This window comes from Triturus cristatus, chromosome 1_2 (genome assembly GCF_964204655.1).
Source record: "Triturus cristatus chromosome 1_2, aTriCri1.1, whole genome shotgun sequence".
Lineage (NCBI taxonomy): Eukaryota > Metazoa > Chordata > Amphibia > Caudata > Salamandridae > Triturus > Triturus cristatus.
Window position 1 is genome coordinate 836,018,542 of NC_140580.1, and position 17,693 is coordinate 836,036,234.

The 17,693-nt window shown below is 43.8% G+C and overlaps 1 protein-coding gene and 1 long non-coding RNA gene across 2 annotated transcripts in view; one reads left to right on the forward strand and one right to left on the reverse strand.

The window, feature by feature from the left end:
- DDOST (dolichyl-diphosphooligosaccharide--protein glycosyltransferase non-catalytic subunit) overlaps window positions 1-8,315 on the forward strand; it is a 62,766-nt gene extending 54,451 nt beyond the window's left edge. The window contains exons 9-11 of the mRNA XM_085608955.1: window positions 2,043-2,163; window positions 3,068-3,174; window positions 7,283-8,315. Of these exons, the coding sequence (XP_085465081.1) occupies window positions 2,043-2,163; window positions 3,068-3,174; window positions 7,283-7,432 (378 nt within the window). The 3' untranslated portion in view covers window positions 7,433-8,315. The remainder of the gene's footprint in view (window positions 1-2,042; window positions 2,164-3,067; window positions 3,175-7,282) is intronic.
- An 816-nt stretch (window positions 8,316-9,131) lies between these two features.
- Window positions 9,132-13,729, reverse strand: LOC146868109 (uncharacterized). The gene is made up of 2 exons (XR_014962415.1): window positions 13,554-13,729; window positions 9,132-12,212 (listed from the first exon to the last, which is right to left on the reverse strand). It is a non-coding gene; the product is annotated as an uncharacterized LOC146868109 (long non-coding RNA).
- Between the last annotated feature and the right edge of the window lie 3,964 nt (window positions 13,730-17,693).

The following is a 17,693-nucleotide window of genomic DNA, read 5'->3' on the forward strand; positions in this document are numbered from 1 at the left end:
GCTTGTACTCTCTGCCCTTGAAGCTGGAAAAGAGGCCGATTTTTAGCCGAGCTGCACTTCCCAATCAGTTGGAAATCCAAAATCTTCAGGGTTTTAGAATGTTCTTAGTCACGTGTGATTATTTCTACCTTCACGCAACCGTAAACAATGCTGTTCAGCAATGGAATCCATGAGCATTACAGTATATGGTTGTGCACAAGCTTGTGTGTGTCTCTACAATGGTACTTTGCTCCTGGCTTGATTGATCTCGCAGCATGAATACCGAAAGGCTTCAGTGGTTGTCAAGCAGCAGGACAAATGAAACAATTATATAAGCGTACACAACTCACCACTGGTATATGTAGTTTGTTGGCTCGGATGCTCCGAGAAACAGTACTTAATGGAGGTTAATTGTCCTTAGTACGGTCTTCATCAGAGTATTTCAGCAGCACCACAGTGCTGTAACAGAGTGCCTTGAGAGACTGTCTTGGGGAGGGTGGCAAATGTACAGGGTATCAAAACTGGAGATTGAGAGGGTTCTTCCAACTTGTCACTCCCATCCTTGTAGTAAGAATACAGAATAAATTGATCTCCATATGTTTTCTAGTTTCTTAATCGTAGGCACGTTTTCCCCAAGCATTGCCTTTACTTGATCTTCAAGGTGGCCTACGAAGAGTTGAATGAAACAGCTTTGTAGCATCATTGTTTTGTAGAGTATCACAAAAGCATGTCTGATCAAAACATTACAATACCAAGTTAGGTCCGTTGGTATCTTAAAAATCATAATTTGCTGTTGGAATTTTCTCAGCATTGTAAGAAGTTGACTTGCATATTATGACCAGGTTTGCACTTTCCGCAGAGAATTTGACCTTGAACTAAATCACATTTAAAAAAAAAAACTGAAATGCCAATGCTGTTGTTTTATGTTGTACTTGCTTTTATTTAGGCTTCGTACCTCTGACAAGGTACCAAAGCACATTATTAGATGGGCAGTGCACCACATCCTGTCTGGGCTCATGAATGTTGAATTAGTGTTGCCTAGGTGGGAAATGTTTTGGTGTTGTCGGAGGGCTAGAATGATGCTCGACATTCTCCGACAGAGGTCACTGTACTTCAACATGTCAACTAAGAATATGAAATTATGCAATTATAAATGAACTTTCTTAGTTTTGATACTGACCTTGCTCATTGCCACTAGCAAGTCGAAGGCATAATTATTGCTTTTGTATGCATTGGTACCTTTGTATAGTCATTTAGATGGCGCATACTGAAGGCCGCCATTTATTCCAGCAGTCTTATGCACATGGGGCATTGGACTTTGCTTAGTAAAAGTCTCCCCATGTATCCTATTTCTGCTAAATCAGTATCTAACTTCCCATTCAGTCCTTGTTGAATAAAAGTTGTTTATTATGCATACTTTATATATGGGGCCCACACCGGTACCAAGTTGTACACATTTCCTTTTCCATGATTTCTGGGTCTCCGGCTCCGTGATTTTACTCCAACTTACCTGAAAGAGAAGCCGCATTTATTCTTGGATGCGATTTACGTAGATTTGTTCTAAAACTGTTTGACCATGATAGGGTTTGTCCATGATCTGTTTGGGGAGCAAAGGTTACTCTACTAAAGAAATAAATTGGCCAAGATAACTAATTTGTTCCATTCCATTTCGACATTGATATAATTCTTAAAATACAAATTTCAATTTATTCCTAATTAAAACAGTTATAGTGCCTACCTGTTGCTGTGCCCAACGACTTCTGCCATTACACCTAAATCCTGACCCACCGTTTCCTTTACAGTCTTGAGACCAAATCCTAATCATTGCGACTTATGCCTTTTACCCTGGTTCTCTCTGCAGTCTGTTTTTCCAATTTAAAATGCAAGTCTTCAAATTTCAAAGACTTGAATGATTGCTTTGTATTTTTACAGTTATCTAATTTTCTTGCTAGTTATGTTTATGTGCCTAGTTTTGTCACTTGAAACAAATCTGTTTATGATCGTTGCATTGATTTTTTTTATCAGTATTTTAATGTTTTGGACTGTTTTACTTCCTTCTGCAGGAGTACAGCATTGTGATTGAAAAGCTCACCAATGGCAAATGGATTCCCTTTGATGGTGATGATATTCAACTGGAATTTGTCCGCATCGATCCCTTTGTCAGAACCTTCTTGAAGAAAAATGGTGGGTTTACTTGCTTTGCAGTTCACCGCTTTTGAGCACTTAATCCATAGAGGTTCCACTTTCCAATAAATTCTGCACGTTCCCTTCCTACCCCTCACTCATACTCCTTGACTACCTCCCGCCACCAAATCGTAGTCCTGAATTCAGTTAGCTGACCATCACCACCTGCAGGGTCCAGTTCACAAGGGCTTTTTAAACATAATATGCCGAAGCATTCAGCTTCTGGCTCAATTTCTAAAATCCTGTGAATGTCTGTAGTGTTGATGATATAGGCAGGGATAAAATATTAGTCCCCCATAGCCCCCACCTTTCAAAAGTACTTCCCAGGCCTTACTTTTGCCATGGTGAGCCTGCAAAAGCATGGAAGGGAAAGAAGGGGCAGGAAACAATTATCTTTTGAATCAACTGCATATTTCTAATATTTCCCTTCTTTTGTTTGTGGCAAAAGAATGGGATGTTTGTGACGAAGCCTGCTCTGTCCCACAGCTATTCGAGGCAGTAAACCTAGGAATAATCCAGGTCGGGAATTTGTGTTTTATATGGCACGTTGGTGAATTTGAGTAGCATGCGACTACAAAATGCGTTCTGCCCCGTTTGACATTGGTAGTGTCAAGCTAGTAAGTGAAGCCCAGCCGCCTTAATCATTAGTCCAGGCGTCCTCTTGTAACATTACCAGATTACATTTCAGCTGCAAGAATGTCACTACCCGCAGCTTAAGGCTTTCCTTCTGCAGGATATGCTCTCTCCAGTGGTCGGTTGGAGGGTGCGTAGTGGCTAAATAGTCATTTGGAAGGAGGTTTGGCACTCTCCAAAAAGGAAGTGCTTTAAAGGAGGATTATCGTGTTTTGTAGAGGAGCGTCACTATTCTTCCTTTTCTTTGTAACAAAAACATCTTCTCTTCTAGGGGGCAAATACAGCGTCCAGTTCACTCTGCCTGATGTGTACGGCGTGTTCCAATTTAAGGTGGATTACAACAGACTGGGATACACACATCTATACTCTTCAACACAGGTAACGCAATGGCTGCATTTGTGTATGAGTGAGTTACTTACTCCCTCTGGTCATGTTTCCTTTGCATATTGGAGTAAACATTCTTTTTTGCCCTATTTTACTTTGCTGCTTCTCCCAGTTTTGCTGCTTTCAGTCCTTAACCACCACTGCGCCCTTCTCTTAAACCAAGATTAATTCGCTACACAATCTGCATCACGGTGGTAGTCGTCCGTGTGGACTGTAAGGTATTCACATTAAAGTGTTGATAGTTAATACCTTTCCCCGAGTAACTGCTTCCAGGTGTTTGTAGCGATCATATACCTGCTGAATGTATGCTGGGAGAGAATTCCAAAGACTGACCCCTGCACCCCCTAATCTTAATTTACTGATCGTGCGGGAGATGAGCATGATATTTGCCATTGATCTCCTTACCCATCCTGGTCTGTATCTTTTGAGTATTATTTTTTAGGTCGAGGACTGTCCGGTCTGCCGAAGGCAGAACCGGAAGTCGGAGATTTAATGTTTCTGAGAGTGGCTCCTTAGCCCGCCTCTCTTTTTGCCTCTCCTCCATTGGCTGGCTTCCTAAACGGAGGCCAGCCATTGGAGGAGAGAGCCGTCCCTCCAAATAGGCTCCGTCTTTTTCAGATTCGGGGGCGTGTTTTTTGCTGTTCTTTTCACTTTTTAGCCACGCCCTTTTTCGAACCGCAGGAACACTCCCTCGAATCCGAAAAAGTTTCGGAGCTTCCATCCGCCATTTTTTAGCAATCAACTGATCCTGCGCCGCCACTCTATGCCTGCTGCACTGCAAGTGCACCTCAGAGCTGCCAACCGGTGCTGCCCACTCTGCCGCAGTTTTTTCCAACTGGGCATGGCAGCAAGGTTTGCCACCTCATCGTTATTTCACCAGCCCACCGGTAATTCAGGCTTCAAGGCTGGTAGCCGTAATGATGAAATATACGTGCAATACTATGTTATATTCACTCGGGGATTGCATCGCAGGCACTGACACCGACTGTATGCAACAAACACGAATTAAGGATTAATGAGTGTGCGGGGGCATCGGGAGATTGAAAGCGTGGAAATTATATCTTTCAATTGGAAATTTTAGTACCAAGGCAGGATTCGAACCCATAATCAAGGGTAAGACGGTAGTTCTTCCTAAGGCCACGTCGTCTAGTTACGCAGGGAAACGTAAGCTTAGACGCAAATAGCAGCAGCAACACCAACCAATTGGTGGCGGCCCGGGTAATTAGCAATCTCTTTCTTCACCAGTTTGCGACAGCCGCTTTAAACAAATTCTAGCAGCAGCAGTTCGGCTCGTTACTCCCTCTCCGAGTGTGGCAAGAAATGGAAGGTGAATGAGTAAGAATCATAAACGAGTGAGAACGGACGAGCGAGCGCGCTGTACTGTGAAAGGTCAGGGTGGGTGATGCATAGGTTGTCTGGCTGTGCAGGGCTCACATCCGGGGCATGTCCTGCGCTGCTGCACACTGAGTTGACGTCTACACGTGTCTGTGTGCACTCCAGTGGCGCATGCAATATACTGCATTCCACTCTATTTATGTTAGCGAACCGAGATAGCACATATGGTCGGTATTTATTTCAGACACCTGTGGCAACCGAAATGGCAGCGCAGCCTTGCACAACCCTGGTGCTCAGGGCTTCTAAGAGCTGTATTAGCAGAGAAGTGGAAAGGGCGGAGGTCTCATCACGGCCCTGGAGGTGTGTAGAGGTGGCCCACTCTTAAGACTCCTCCTTGTGGGCCTCCTGGTTTGTCACTTTATACGCGGTGATGGCTCACAGTACGTTCTAACCAGAACCACACGCCGAGGCTGCCTCCTCCATGGGGACTATCTGCATTTTTAACGCATTCAGTGCCAAGCGACGTACTTCGCCAGGTCACCAGGCACAGGGGCATGTTTAATAAGAAGTTGTCACAAGCAGGCGTGCCTGAGCAGTGTTGATGCCCATTCTTGCCCAGATATGCTTGCTAGGGGCTCTAACTCTGGGAAATGTGCTGCTGCCTTCGGCCCTTGGCTTCTGCTGCCGTGTGGTGAAAGCAAAGGAATGCGGCAAGGGATGTACGGCTAGACGGGGGCCCACTGCTGTTAGTTAGGCACTTGTCTTGTCGTGACACCGGTTCTAATATTTGAGTAACGCCACGAAACTGAAGTGTTTGGTTTTTAGGAGCTGTGTAAAACCGCAGTAGATTTTTTGTATATGTTTGAAGAAGTTCGGACAGAAAGTTAGGTGCGAGGAAGTTTTCTAGCGCTCCCGCAGCTCCCCCATGTGATAGTTTAAAAAATGGCCACATAACGGGTGAGTGAGCGTTCAACTGCAGTCAAAAGCCAAGCCAAGCTCAACGATGTAACCGTCACAAATCACTTCTATCGCTCTCTGGAGGCACATGGCATTCAGTTTTCACTCATCATCTCTTTCACCCACCATTTCAGCAGTGGGTAATTGTCTAGTCGGCTTTTATCCAGCAAAAATACTCTTTCAAGTGGGGGCATCTGCTCCTTGGGCGTGATTAGAAAATGAAAGGCGCCTCCGTCTCTCCAGGACATGCACTCAGAGGCGCCCTCGTGTTGCAAAGCTTATTGTACATTTCATTTTTCATCATATTCGAAATTCGTGCCCTGTGGTTTCTCCCTCTCTGTATTCCTCCCACTTAAATGTGATGCACTCACACCGCATGCAGTGCAGGGACACGGCCCGAAGGTGCCTTCGCACAAACAAGGAACCGGTCAGATCGAGGGATGGGGGCACACCACAGCCCCACGGAAGGAAACTACAGAACTGTCTCTCTGCTCCAGGAGCGCCCTCAGCTCTGCGCCCCCCCCTGCAGACTCCCTTTTACAGCTGGGAGCGCCCTGGACTTCAGAGCCCGCGCCGTCAGCACAGCGTCGCACTGAAGGCACGGGCGGGGCATTAACCCCTCTCTCCCAGGCGAGCCTGCGCCTCCCTTGTGTGAGGCCACCCTCCCATCCACTCCTGAAGCCTTGGTTGGAACTAGGCAAGGACCCTGCATCACGCCACTGCAGGTGTGTGCGTTTCTGGGGATGGGAAGCAGCACAGTAACACCATGCACAATGTGAACATGCCATTATACAAATATAAATCACACCCCGACAACATGAATTTCAGCCTGCCACCCCATCAATGGTTAATATTCACAGCCGGGTGTATTTACTGCCTTCATAATAAATCTGAGTTAGTGAATATAGCCCCAATACTCACCCCGCCGCAAAAAACAGCAGAAACAGTCCTTGGCACCCAAGCAGTCCCCAATATCCTAGCAATTTACTATTCGGAAGCCCACCGTCGGCGTAATCGAATTAAAAAAGTTTGTGGGCACACGTCATATTATATTTCAGATTTCAAAATGTTTTCGAAAATTCTAATTCGCCATCACACTGTTTCACTACCTCACTCTCTCTCACTACATAACTCTCTCTACCTCACTACTCCACTCTATCTCACTACCTCCCTATCTCACAACTTCTCTCTCAAAACATCACTACCTCACTCTCTAGCTCACAACTTCACTCTCACTCACTACCTCAATCACTCTCTATCTCACTACCTCACTCTTTCTATCTCACTAACTCACTTTCACTCTCTTTCACTACCTCTCTCTCTATCTCACTACATCACAACATCACTCTATGCTTATATATCACTACCTCACAACATCCCTCTCCCTCACTACCTCACTCTTTCACTACCTCTCTCTCTCTATCTCACTACCTCACTCTCTCTCTGCTAATGCAATAGGTATCACATATGCAAACAAAAAGCTAATGCCAATAGAAATGACAATGCCATTTATTTAGGGATACAAAAATGATTAAAAAAAATAATGAGCAATACCAATAGCTCTACCTAGAATATTGCCGAGACCATTGCATTGTAAATGCTTGTTTAATACTGTGGCGATTTATCCTTGAGGGTCATGCATTCTTTTTTTTCTAAATTGTCCAAGGGTTTGTGCATTTCTTTTAGGTGTGTCTCTACCTACTATACTGTTAAAGTAGTACAAACTTTTTCTTCATCACTACTTCATTTAACAAAGCATTTGTTTGTGTATACATTTATGATTTATTTTATTTCTCTCACTACCCCTCAGGTGTCAGTACGTCCACTGCAGCACACCCAGTATGAACGCTTCATCCCGTCTGCCTTCCCTTACTATGCCAGTGCCTTCTCCATGATGGTTGGCCTTTTCCTCTTCAGCATTGTCTTCTTGCATATGAAGGAGAAGGAGAAATCTGATTGAGTGTTCCATGTAACAAAGTCACCCCTATGGGGGTAAGGAAGGGCAGCACCCATGAAAATAGTCCAACTGGCACAGAAGATCGTTTGTGGCCACACTCACTTTTGCTCATGAGATCAAAGAGGACTGGGGGCAGGGTTGAAATGGTGAATTTATTTCTTTTTCTTGCAGAGGTGAGAAACCACAAAATTAAAACTGAGGCAATCTGTGGTTGGGGAAAGTGGGGTATGTCGGGGATAGAGCGCCATTGACATTTTTTGAGACCGTACATAAGTAATTTCTCGTTCATTTTGGTGTTTAAATGCGTCTATTAAAGAGTTACATTTCTCTCACTCATTCTGAGTAAAACTTGGACTGGGAATCAGCCTAGTCCTTTTTATAGGAGGCACTCTGATTTTGTGTTTACTGAACTCTAGAATGATAATTTGAAGACCCTGAACAAAATAATCAGGCAGCAAACGTTTCACCCTGAGCATGTTTGATGCAATGCTCCACGCTCGTGTTGATTGCAGTGCTCCATATTTCTTGATGAAGGGTATCTTTGTAGTGGGGTCCTAGCCTCCATGGAAAGATGGACTGGTTAGCTCAGGGTGTCTTCTTTTCTAGGCGTGGGCATATAGATTCCTCAGATATGAATTTTGCAACTACAAAATATTTGTTTTGCTTGCTGTGTCTCCATCTGTTTACAGGGATAGCTAGAACGGATAGGGCTTTGCACTTTACTCGGTAACCACAGACCTAGCAGCTGTCTTCTCTGGTGATTTGTTTTTTTTCAGACTGGTAGACCAGTCTGATAATGAACTGTGCTAGGACTGGTGAAGCAGTTATGTCTATGCTTAGAGCCAGTTCCAAAGTCAGAAGGTTGAATAAAGTTCTGATAGCTACAGATACTGTTGCATTCATTGATAATGACTATTATTGCAATAATTCAGTTTGAGCCTCAACTTTCCATTTAGTCAGGAGGCGTTCTAGGGCAGTGAATATTTGTGAAGCCAAACCGACTTCCTCTGATTGGAGGTACATTGTGGGTAAGACATGTCGTTGGACCAATTGACTTCACCTTTACGATTTGGTCTCTACTTAATACTCGGATTATGAGGTTGTTTCCCTGCAGATGGCCATAACGTTTTCTACACTTATTACTGTAATTAGATTTTTCTCTTCACACCTAAGATTTGTTTTCACTGTAACTCATTAAAAAGAGACCCCTCCTCCCACCCCAACTCCATTTTGCCGTATATATTGTAAATGTTTTGTTTTTACAAAACACAATTTCGTATCAGACATGTTTCATACGATGGTTTACATAACAATAAAAATACATAAAAAATGGACACATGTTTATAGTTTCTTTAGCGATCTTCCAGCGGCGTATTTGCAGCTCCTTCTAGCAAGCACCGGTTGAGAATTAGATTTCTAAAGTGCCTACTTGAGAGAAGCGCCGTCGATGAAAGGAGGTGTGGCTGAGAAGATGGCAGCTAACCACTAAATCTGAGTGATCCGGTGTGTGAGCGATAACTCAGGCAGCAGTATGGTGATCAACCGGTATGGGTGTATATTCAGGACGGTGAGTGTAAAAATTCAGGACAAAGAGTCAAAATTCAGGATGGAAGGTCAAAATTCAGGACAAGGGGTACGTTTTATAAACCATACAAAGGAGGTCGGGGAATAGTATATAAATAAGTAAATGGACAACAAACATAAGTGAAAGTAAGTTTATATTCGGTTAAAAAGTAGTACAGCGCACCAAGCAAAGTTTGACCATTGATGTAAATAACAGAATTTTGCCCCCTTAATAGGACTGCTAGTAGATGGACTCAGAAACAGCAGCAACATTGATTTTAGTGCTGGTTTCTGAACTTGTACTTTTCCTCAGAACTGACACATTTCAGAAGTTTTGTTTCGAAGAGAAAATTGGTAGAAGTCTGTGCATGAATGTTTCATGTTCACCTGGATCTGCAATTCTGCCTTAACAAGCTCAGAATCTCACCTATTTCGTGTGTCAGTCCAGGTGAACTTCAATTGAAGAAAAATCCTCTCTGGTGCATTGCTGCCTGGCTAGCAAAGTATAAATGACAGGATTCGGAACCTCGCAAGGCAACTCTGACAAAACATTCAGCCATTTCTGCACACATGACAAGTTGATGCTTGCCACAGCTCGCGAAGTAGGAGCAATTATACTGTATTTTTGTTAAAGAAGTACTGCAGTTCCCAATGATGGGTCAAGTTAACCTCATCAGCAGCTTTGCAGAGCTGCTGAAAAGTGAGCGTTTCTCTTAAGCATCATGGTTCTAATGCTGACAAATTATGGCTCTCTGAAAAATAAAACCGTTTTTCTAAATACTTTAAGGGTGCTCCAAAAATTAAAAAAAGAAAATCGCTCTGCATGCTTGCGCTCAACTCTAAATCATGGGACATTAAATAATTGGGCACTTGGAAACCAAATAACTTATTTTCCACTCTGTCCTTTAAGTTGTTCTGCAATATCCTGAAGATACCCAGTAACTCTGGGGCGCTCAGCTCATCCTTCTCAAGCAGCAAGATAGATGCGTTGAAAATTACCAAAATGTCATGATCAGAGAAAAGGTAAGCTTTTCCTTGTGACATTGCCTCCCCAATTTCAAGTCCTAGAAAATCCCATATTGCTCTGGGTGTTTTTTCTTGCCCAAGGGAAAGGAAGTAGGATTTCAGTGCTGCCCAGCACTTCAACCAGACCCTCCAGCATTTCGCGATTCGCAAAAAAATCGCGAAATCGGCTGAAGAGCGCGATGACCGCGATATTGACCTTTATGGCCGCGAAAAAGGACTCCGGCAGGCTGCAAAAATTATGGTAACATCTTATTGGCTGTACGCGCCCACGTCACTACGTGGTGCCGTACAGCCGTAATAGATGCCTGTTTACTCTTCCGTGCGCTTTGGAAGAAGAAGAAGAAGCGAGTCTCTGAAAAAGCTAGGCAGTGTGAGTGCACGGCTCGGTACAAATCTTCCTAATCTTCCTCCTCCAGGAAGCTGAAATACTTCAAAGTTCTGCGGAGGTGCGGGGCTTCACCCACCCACCCGCCATTGAGCTCCCTGACACACTTACCTTTCCCCTCGTCCAAGCTTGCTGAAAGAAAACCGTTACTTCAGCAAGCGGTTCTTACCTTCTCTTTCCTCTCCTTCATTCGTTCCCACATTAAATGGATTCGAAATAGGAAAGGAACATTTTGTTGGAAAGGTCATCTTTCTCCGGGCATTTTCTGTTCCAACAGCAGCCTCGTGACGGAAGAGGGGAGGGGAGGGGAGGGGGGGGGGGGGGGGGTGGAGGGTCAGCCCCATGTGTTCCCTCGCCCAAGCGTGCTGAAGGAAAACTGTGACTTCAGCAAGCAGTGCTTGCCTCTCTTTCCTTTCTTTCATTCGTTCTCATGTGAAATGGATCCAAAAAAGAAAGAAACATTTTGTTGGAAATGTTGTCTTTCTCCGGCATTTTATGTTCGAGCTGCAGCCTCAGGACGAAAGGGGTAAATACATAAAAAAAACATTATATGTAAAGTAACTACATGCAACTAGACATAGTGGTTGCAAAGTGACCAGAGTGTATTCTGTCACACGCAAACACATTAGTGCCACTTTGCAGAGTGGGCCAGTTAATAGTGCTTTCAACTCTTTCTTAGAACAGCATTGTTGTTGGAAGAGAGGGTGAGGAGATGACGTCTCCATGACCAGGGGTGTCTCCGACCTCACCAATGTCTGGGGTGTCTGACATCTTCATGGTCAGTGAGGTCTCTGACGTCTCCAGGGTCAGGGGTGTCTCTGGGGTCTCCCTGTACTACTTTGCTTGACTGAACCTATGCTCCAGAATGTTACCACAAAGGAGGATATAGCAAAAAAACTCCCTTGGACAGTTTATAATGCCTATTTCAAAGTTAAATACTCTACTAAGTCACTTTACAATGATTTAAGGCTGAAAAGGAATGATTACGAGTAAAATAAAGTGCCGCAAAAATGCCGCTAAATTTCCATATTTGTGCTGCTAAATTTCCATATTTGTGCCGCTAAATTTGCTTATCCATGCCGCTATATCCTGGGGGGGTCTGTTCAACAGTCTTTTGATGGCTGGGAACAAAGTGAGCCACCAAGTTGTGGCATGCCGAAACAAAGGCTGCCACTCTAGGTCCACAAAAGAAAAACATTCTCTCAATTCCGCTTAGCTGAAGAAGAGACATAGCTGTAGACTTTTAGAATAAAGGATTCCACATCCATTAATGGCTTGTTAAGCCCAGTTGTGTAGGATGTGGGCAGGACCGTTTGCATGCAGAATATTTTCATTTGCTCCCTTCAAAAGCTGAAATACAGAATTATTTCGTCCATAGTTGACACTTGTGTTGCCTCCACAATATGCAGCGATGTCCTCCAATTTCAACCCATGCTCTTTTAATTTTGTTGTGATCTGCTGTAGCAGTCTCAGCTGCATCCTCCTAGAAATCCAGCAAGGTGCAGGTCACACCGGAAGTGAAATTAAAGTGCTGCAACAAAAGTGGATATACTTTTGTGTCCTTTGATTGAGGCATCGCTGCAAACTGAGAAATATCCATCTTTTAAGTCTTCATATGCTTGCTGCAATGATAGACGTCTAAGCACAATCGTAGTGATACTTGATGCCTTTGGGAAGCCACAGGATGCTTTCATCGCAATGGATGAGCCAGGATAAATTACTTTGGATAGCTTGAAGCCACAATCCAGGTAGCGGTAGGAGTTGATGCTTTACAGCATGGTACACCCAAGTCGTCTTTGCAGCTGTGACCTAAAATAAAAAGAATTACAAATGTATAAGCAGCACGCAAAGAAAGTCTCCACTGGTGAAGCAAATCGTGTCCACAATGGGGCGTAGAGCTGCAAATTTAAACTAAAGTGTCAGCTGCTAACCCTAAAGCAATTATAATGTGCTCTTGATATAAACCGAGTGAGAAGCATGTTAAAAGAAACCTGACTTGGTAAACACTGCTGCACATTTAAAGAGTAATAGAAAATTGTCAAGATGGTTTGCATAATCAATGTGGGAGTCTTAGAAAGAGTGTGAGGATTGCATAAAACCTATGGCACATTATGACGAAGCAAGCAATGACTTTAGCTACTTCTGGCTGGAAGCTTGGTTGCAGGTGTAATGAAATTGCTGCCATCTTTGCCCGGCCTGAGACATTATTCTTATGTTGTGCTCCTGCCTTGTGCATTTTGATATCCCACACTCCTCTGTGGGCAATTAAAAAGTCTTTATCACACAGTATGCACTTAGCCTTGTACACATCTTCTGACAACTTCCTGATGTTGTGGTGTGTAAGTTCCCATTCTGATCTGTACTTTACAAAGCGCTTCACTTGGTTGGCTCTGGCAAGGAGTCTGCCTGCGAGGTAGATGTTGCATCCGAAAATGCCTCCCAATCTGAAGTGAACGTCCCCTCTGCAGCACCTTCGCCTGGCACCTAATCAGACATCTAAGCACAAACTATCAGATATTTTACCACCAAGATGCAGAAGGTGCATATAATCACAATGTGCTTTACAGCCCAACGTAATCCAGATGGTATAACGAGGGGTGATATAGATAGTATGACTGGCACTTTCATGCTCCTTGGTATTTTCTTTCAGGATCTCAAAGCTAATATTGCTTCATTAGCTCTGTAAAGGAAGGTAGGTACACAGCAAGCTAGGTAGACAGAAAGGCAAAATGGTGGACAGACAATTAGACAGATGGACAGAAACTGGTAAAGACAAAGAGGGAGGAAAATCAGTTGGTAGATAACAAGGCAGATAAACAGATAGGCACTCACAAGTGAACAGTCAGTCTGAGACATAAATATATGCAAAGAGATATAATTTGCAGACCTACAAATACATGGACAGAAAGCTATAGAACATAATACTCCGAGATGCAGACAAAAGACCTAGTTTGAAGGGGAGGAGGGCCCTGGGAGTGTGAACCAGAAGAGATAGAGTGAGTAAGGGAGAGAGAGAGAAAGATAGAGAGCTTAGGAACGAGTACACCGGGGAACGGAGAGAGAACAACACAGACAAACTTAAATAAACTGGAAATAAACGGATACACATGTAAAAGAAAAACATGAAAAGCACATTTTTTTCCAACTTACCCAGCATTCGAGAAGTTGTTTACAGGGGTAATGGAGCCCATGGCTGACTCTGTGGTCCAGTTCATCAAGGTCAGAGAGCCTGGCACACAGTGTCACTCTCCTAAAAATGCAGGAGTCGGACCCTGTAAACAGGAAACGAAAGACCGAAAGCATGCACTGCACGTCCTAAAATAATCTAAGGCTGGGTACGCTAAAGCTGTTCTCATTGGCCATGAAGCATCAGGTCCAATAAGAATAGTCCTGCGGTGGGGCAGCGAGCACTAGGATTGGCTATTGGCTTTCAAGCCAATCCTAGGTAGTTTTATTGGTTCTCCAAACAGCGTCCTGGGCAACCATTGGAAAGCGAAAGACACGACATCCTTGTCACCCAAAATCATCAAAATTACAGTCAAATGGGGTCCATCAAAGATATGGATAGAAGGTGGAAATTACGGACGGTCCGTGAAATTTACAGACCGTTGGTCACCCTAGGCAGCAGTCATGTTGAGCAAGTGTCATCGCAAACTTTAAGCACTGCCTCCTAAAGGAGGAAGTGAATCCTTTATTTGCAGATTGACTCGTGGCTCTCTGAATACTTTGACATGCCGAGATTGTACTGACTCTGTGAGACCTCCCTTGCAGACTTGCATTTCTAAAATTGCAGCTGCTGTCTAATTGCAGATCAGGTGCTGCCAAGAGCGAGGCAGGGCAGAGAGCTTGTTGAGGCACAAATAAGTAGCAGGGCTCCCCCTGGCTGAATGGGTCTTGCAGAAAGTCGCACAGCCCTACTTATGCAGACTTTAGCTGCAGGGCAGTGAGAGTCAACTGCCACCCTGAGCCGGCCTAGGCTTGGGCATGTGCGAGTTGGCATGCTTTTGTATAGCGCTTCATTTTTCAATTCCGCTGTTTCTAAGCAAAGGTGCCGCGTGGCCCGATTTGGTGCACATTTGCTTCTGTAGGAAGGATATGCATTGTGGTATATAGAGTTCTGACATTGAAGACTTCATTAAAGCAAAAGGGAACAAGAAAAAAATCAACAGGACAAGATAAACTACTTGTGTGCCATGGGGCTGTTGCTAATGTTGGAATGAAGTATTGATTTTATCTATAATCAGACCTTCCAATTCACACGGAGCCCGCTTCCTTCACACTGTCACCTAGTGAAGAGCTGATATTACTCTGTGGCATGGAAGACCAGCTGGACACCACTGCAAAGAGTTAATTGCCAGCTTATTTTTTGAGGCTTTGAACAACCTTTTTTTTTTTCCTTCACCATGAGGGTGTTTCTCGGCAGCACCCCCCCATCCCCCATGGCAGGTCTGTATAATAAACCTGCCAGGTGTGCATGTGTGGCAAAGAAACTGGCATAGCGTGTACTTCAATACCTGTTCTATGCTTGTGAGAAGAGCTTGCACTGCTGATGCCAGTACATTAACTGCTATATTTATAAGAAAAGGTGTCTTGTGCTACCTTGCAAACATCAAACCATGAGCTTATGAGGTGCTGAATGGAGTTCAGAGGGTGTAGTGGTTTATCTGCCCAAGACACTGCTTGTCCGAAGGCTGGCCTGCTGCCACCCACCAATATAAGAAGGTATGTGGCGGTTGTTGTGACTGTGACTCGGTGTTTCTCTATGCTGGTGACACTTTAGTGTATTTGAAAGACTCCTCACAATCGGTACCCAGCATGCTGAAGCTGTTTAATTAGAATGGTGGCCTTTTGGGCCTATGCAAGAACTTGTCGAAATAACAACTGCTACTATTGGGTGCAATGGCAGGTAGCATAGTAGCTGATCTTCCGGGCCTGCACTTGAAATGGGAGACCAGAAGTACCTGGGTATATGGGTGAATCATTAAGAAGATGTATGTGGAATGCAAGGTTCTACTAAGATTCGCGAGTAGTAACCCTTCTGGTCTAAGCTTCCTTTGTCATTGTTTGGCATAATTTAATTGGTTAGGTTAGTGGTTTACCCGATGTCTCAATGTATTTCAGGTGTTTTTCTGCCTGTTGTCATATCCGTTTTTTCCCAGAAATTGTCTACAGTAATGATATCCGTGAATTTGGGCAGAAAATGTTCTAGTATTAAACTAAGGACCCTAAAATTGCATATGAAAAGGGAGGATTAAATGTCCCTGTTGTAAAATGGTTTTATTTGGCATCCCAGCTAGTATGCTTGGTGTAAAGGCTTCTGATTTCCCTCAGGAGCAAAAATGCCCTGTTACAAGGCAGTCATGGACCTATTGATCTTCAGTCCTGGTGTTGAAGTGCGGAGGAGTAGTCTCTGAAGTATCTTGCTTAGCGACACTGATGTCCAGGATTTGAGACTGGATGATAAAGGCAATAGTAAGCACACAACTGTTTAATACCGAGACTCCATTGTGGGGACTGAGACACCTTCAAGGCTCATTCAAGCCGGTGATGTAAGAGGGATGGATGTTTTTAGAACAAGACTTATATGATGGTGACAGGGTTAGGTCCTTTGAAAATGCAAAGAGACAATATTGGCTTCATGCTGGTCAGTTCCTTTTGAAATGCCAGAATGGCCAGAGCTGCCGGACTTATTTGGGAAGGATTTTCTGCCCTAGGTTAATAAACTGGAGTATATTCTGCGCTTATCTCACTATTCGATCGTGAACACAGTCTTTTTGTACTGAATGCTTGACACTCAGGTACGCCACTGTATGTTAGAATTGAACCAGGCTGTTTGGTTCACCTGAATATCAAGTGGAATATAAAAGGAAGGTCTCGGCTAATGCTCTATTAAGATTGACCCATTTTAAATTTGTACACAGTTTATTTCACTCCTTCTATAATCTGTATTAGAACATTGGAATGCTGGGCGCTCAATTGAAAACAATGGAGTGCTCCATGCTTTTACGGACTGGTAAAGGCCCGCAAAGCAACATTCCAATGTTGTTTTCAAAGGCCTCTCAGAGCCTGGGAGAATTTAAACCCCTCTAACTCCGAGAGGTCTTTGTTTTATTTGTTGGAACATTCTGCCCTCTAGTGGCAGAATGTTCTAATAGCCTTATAGCCCTTTGTAGCTGGGCTATACCAGCTATTAAAGTCCCGCTCCCTTGTTAAAGTCCCTCGCCTTCGGCTCGGGCCTTTAATGCTGGAGCTGGCCTTTTTAATAGCGGGCTATAAGGCTATACAATATACCCAGCATACCCTAGCTTTTGCCCACATTTTAAACCAGAATGATGCAGGTTTTTCTTTAGTTTGGGCAAGTGTACACTTGCTTGTCCACTACCTCCTTATGGTGGTTTACCATCAGGAGACTGTGAGCGGTTTCTTTTACTCTTACTAAAGCACTGTACATTACGGCTACACCCGATGCCTAGAAAAGGAAATGTCTGTAGATTTGATTAAAAAGATAAATAGTGATTCATTGGTTACAAGAGATGGGCACCATTTTTAGGTCTGGCCTTTGGGACAGCATTGACTGTGTCCTATGTCACCATACTATTGGTATTCCAGCAACTTCATACATAATATACTTGCGTAGAAGGGTTTTTGGCCAGAGGGCTTCATCCATTGGTCTGTTAAGTTGCCTTTAACATTTTGATTCCACCCACCACAGCATCCAGCATGGGGCAATGGGTCAGACAAATTTACCTGTTTGCTTCTTTCACTTTGAGTGACTGCATAAACCTCTGCACATTATTCACATCCACCTAACAATAGTGCCTTTCTCTTCAGTGACAAAGCTGAGTTAAAGTGTGCTTTTAAAAGATATTTTTAGGTCTAGCTTGACAGCAGTGGTGTCATTTCACTTTGTGATCGACCTAGAAAAGAGCTCTTGGGAGTACTACAGAGTAGAGCTTTGGTTCCACCTACATATTGTTGAACAGGAGTACATGTTTTGATTGGGCAGATGTGTGCTTCTACATAATTAGTGCTTCCCCCTCCATGCAGCTGTAATTATTTTGTATCTGTTTTTTAGCTGCCAGAGCCAGTAGCAACATGGCTGTCTGTAGAAGGCTCACTAACCTCATGTTTGACCTTTCGGGGGATCATACATAGCACTGCAATGTACTTAATTTAAGATGTTTGTTTTTCTCTGGCAACAGCACAGATGAGAGGTCAGTCATGAGGAAAGTTTTGCTGTTTTACAGTCCCAGTACTCTTCCCTTCATTAACTTTAAACTTCAGAGTGCA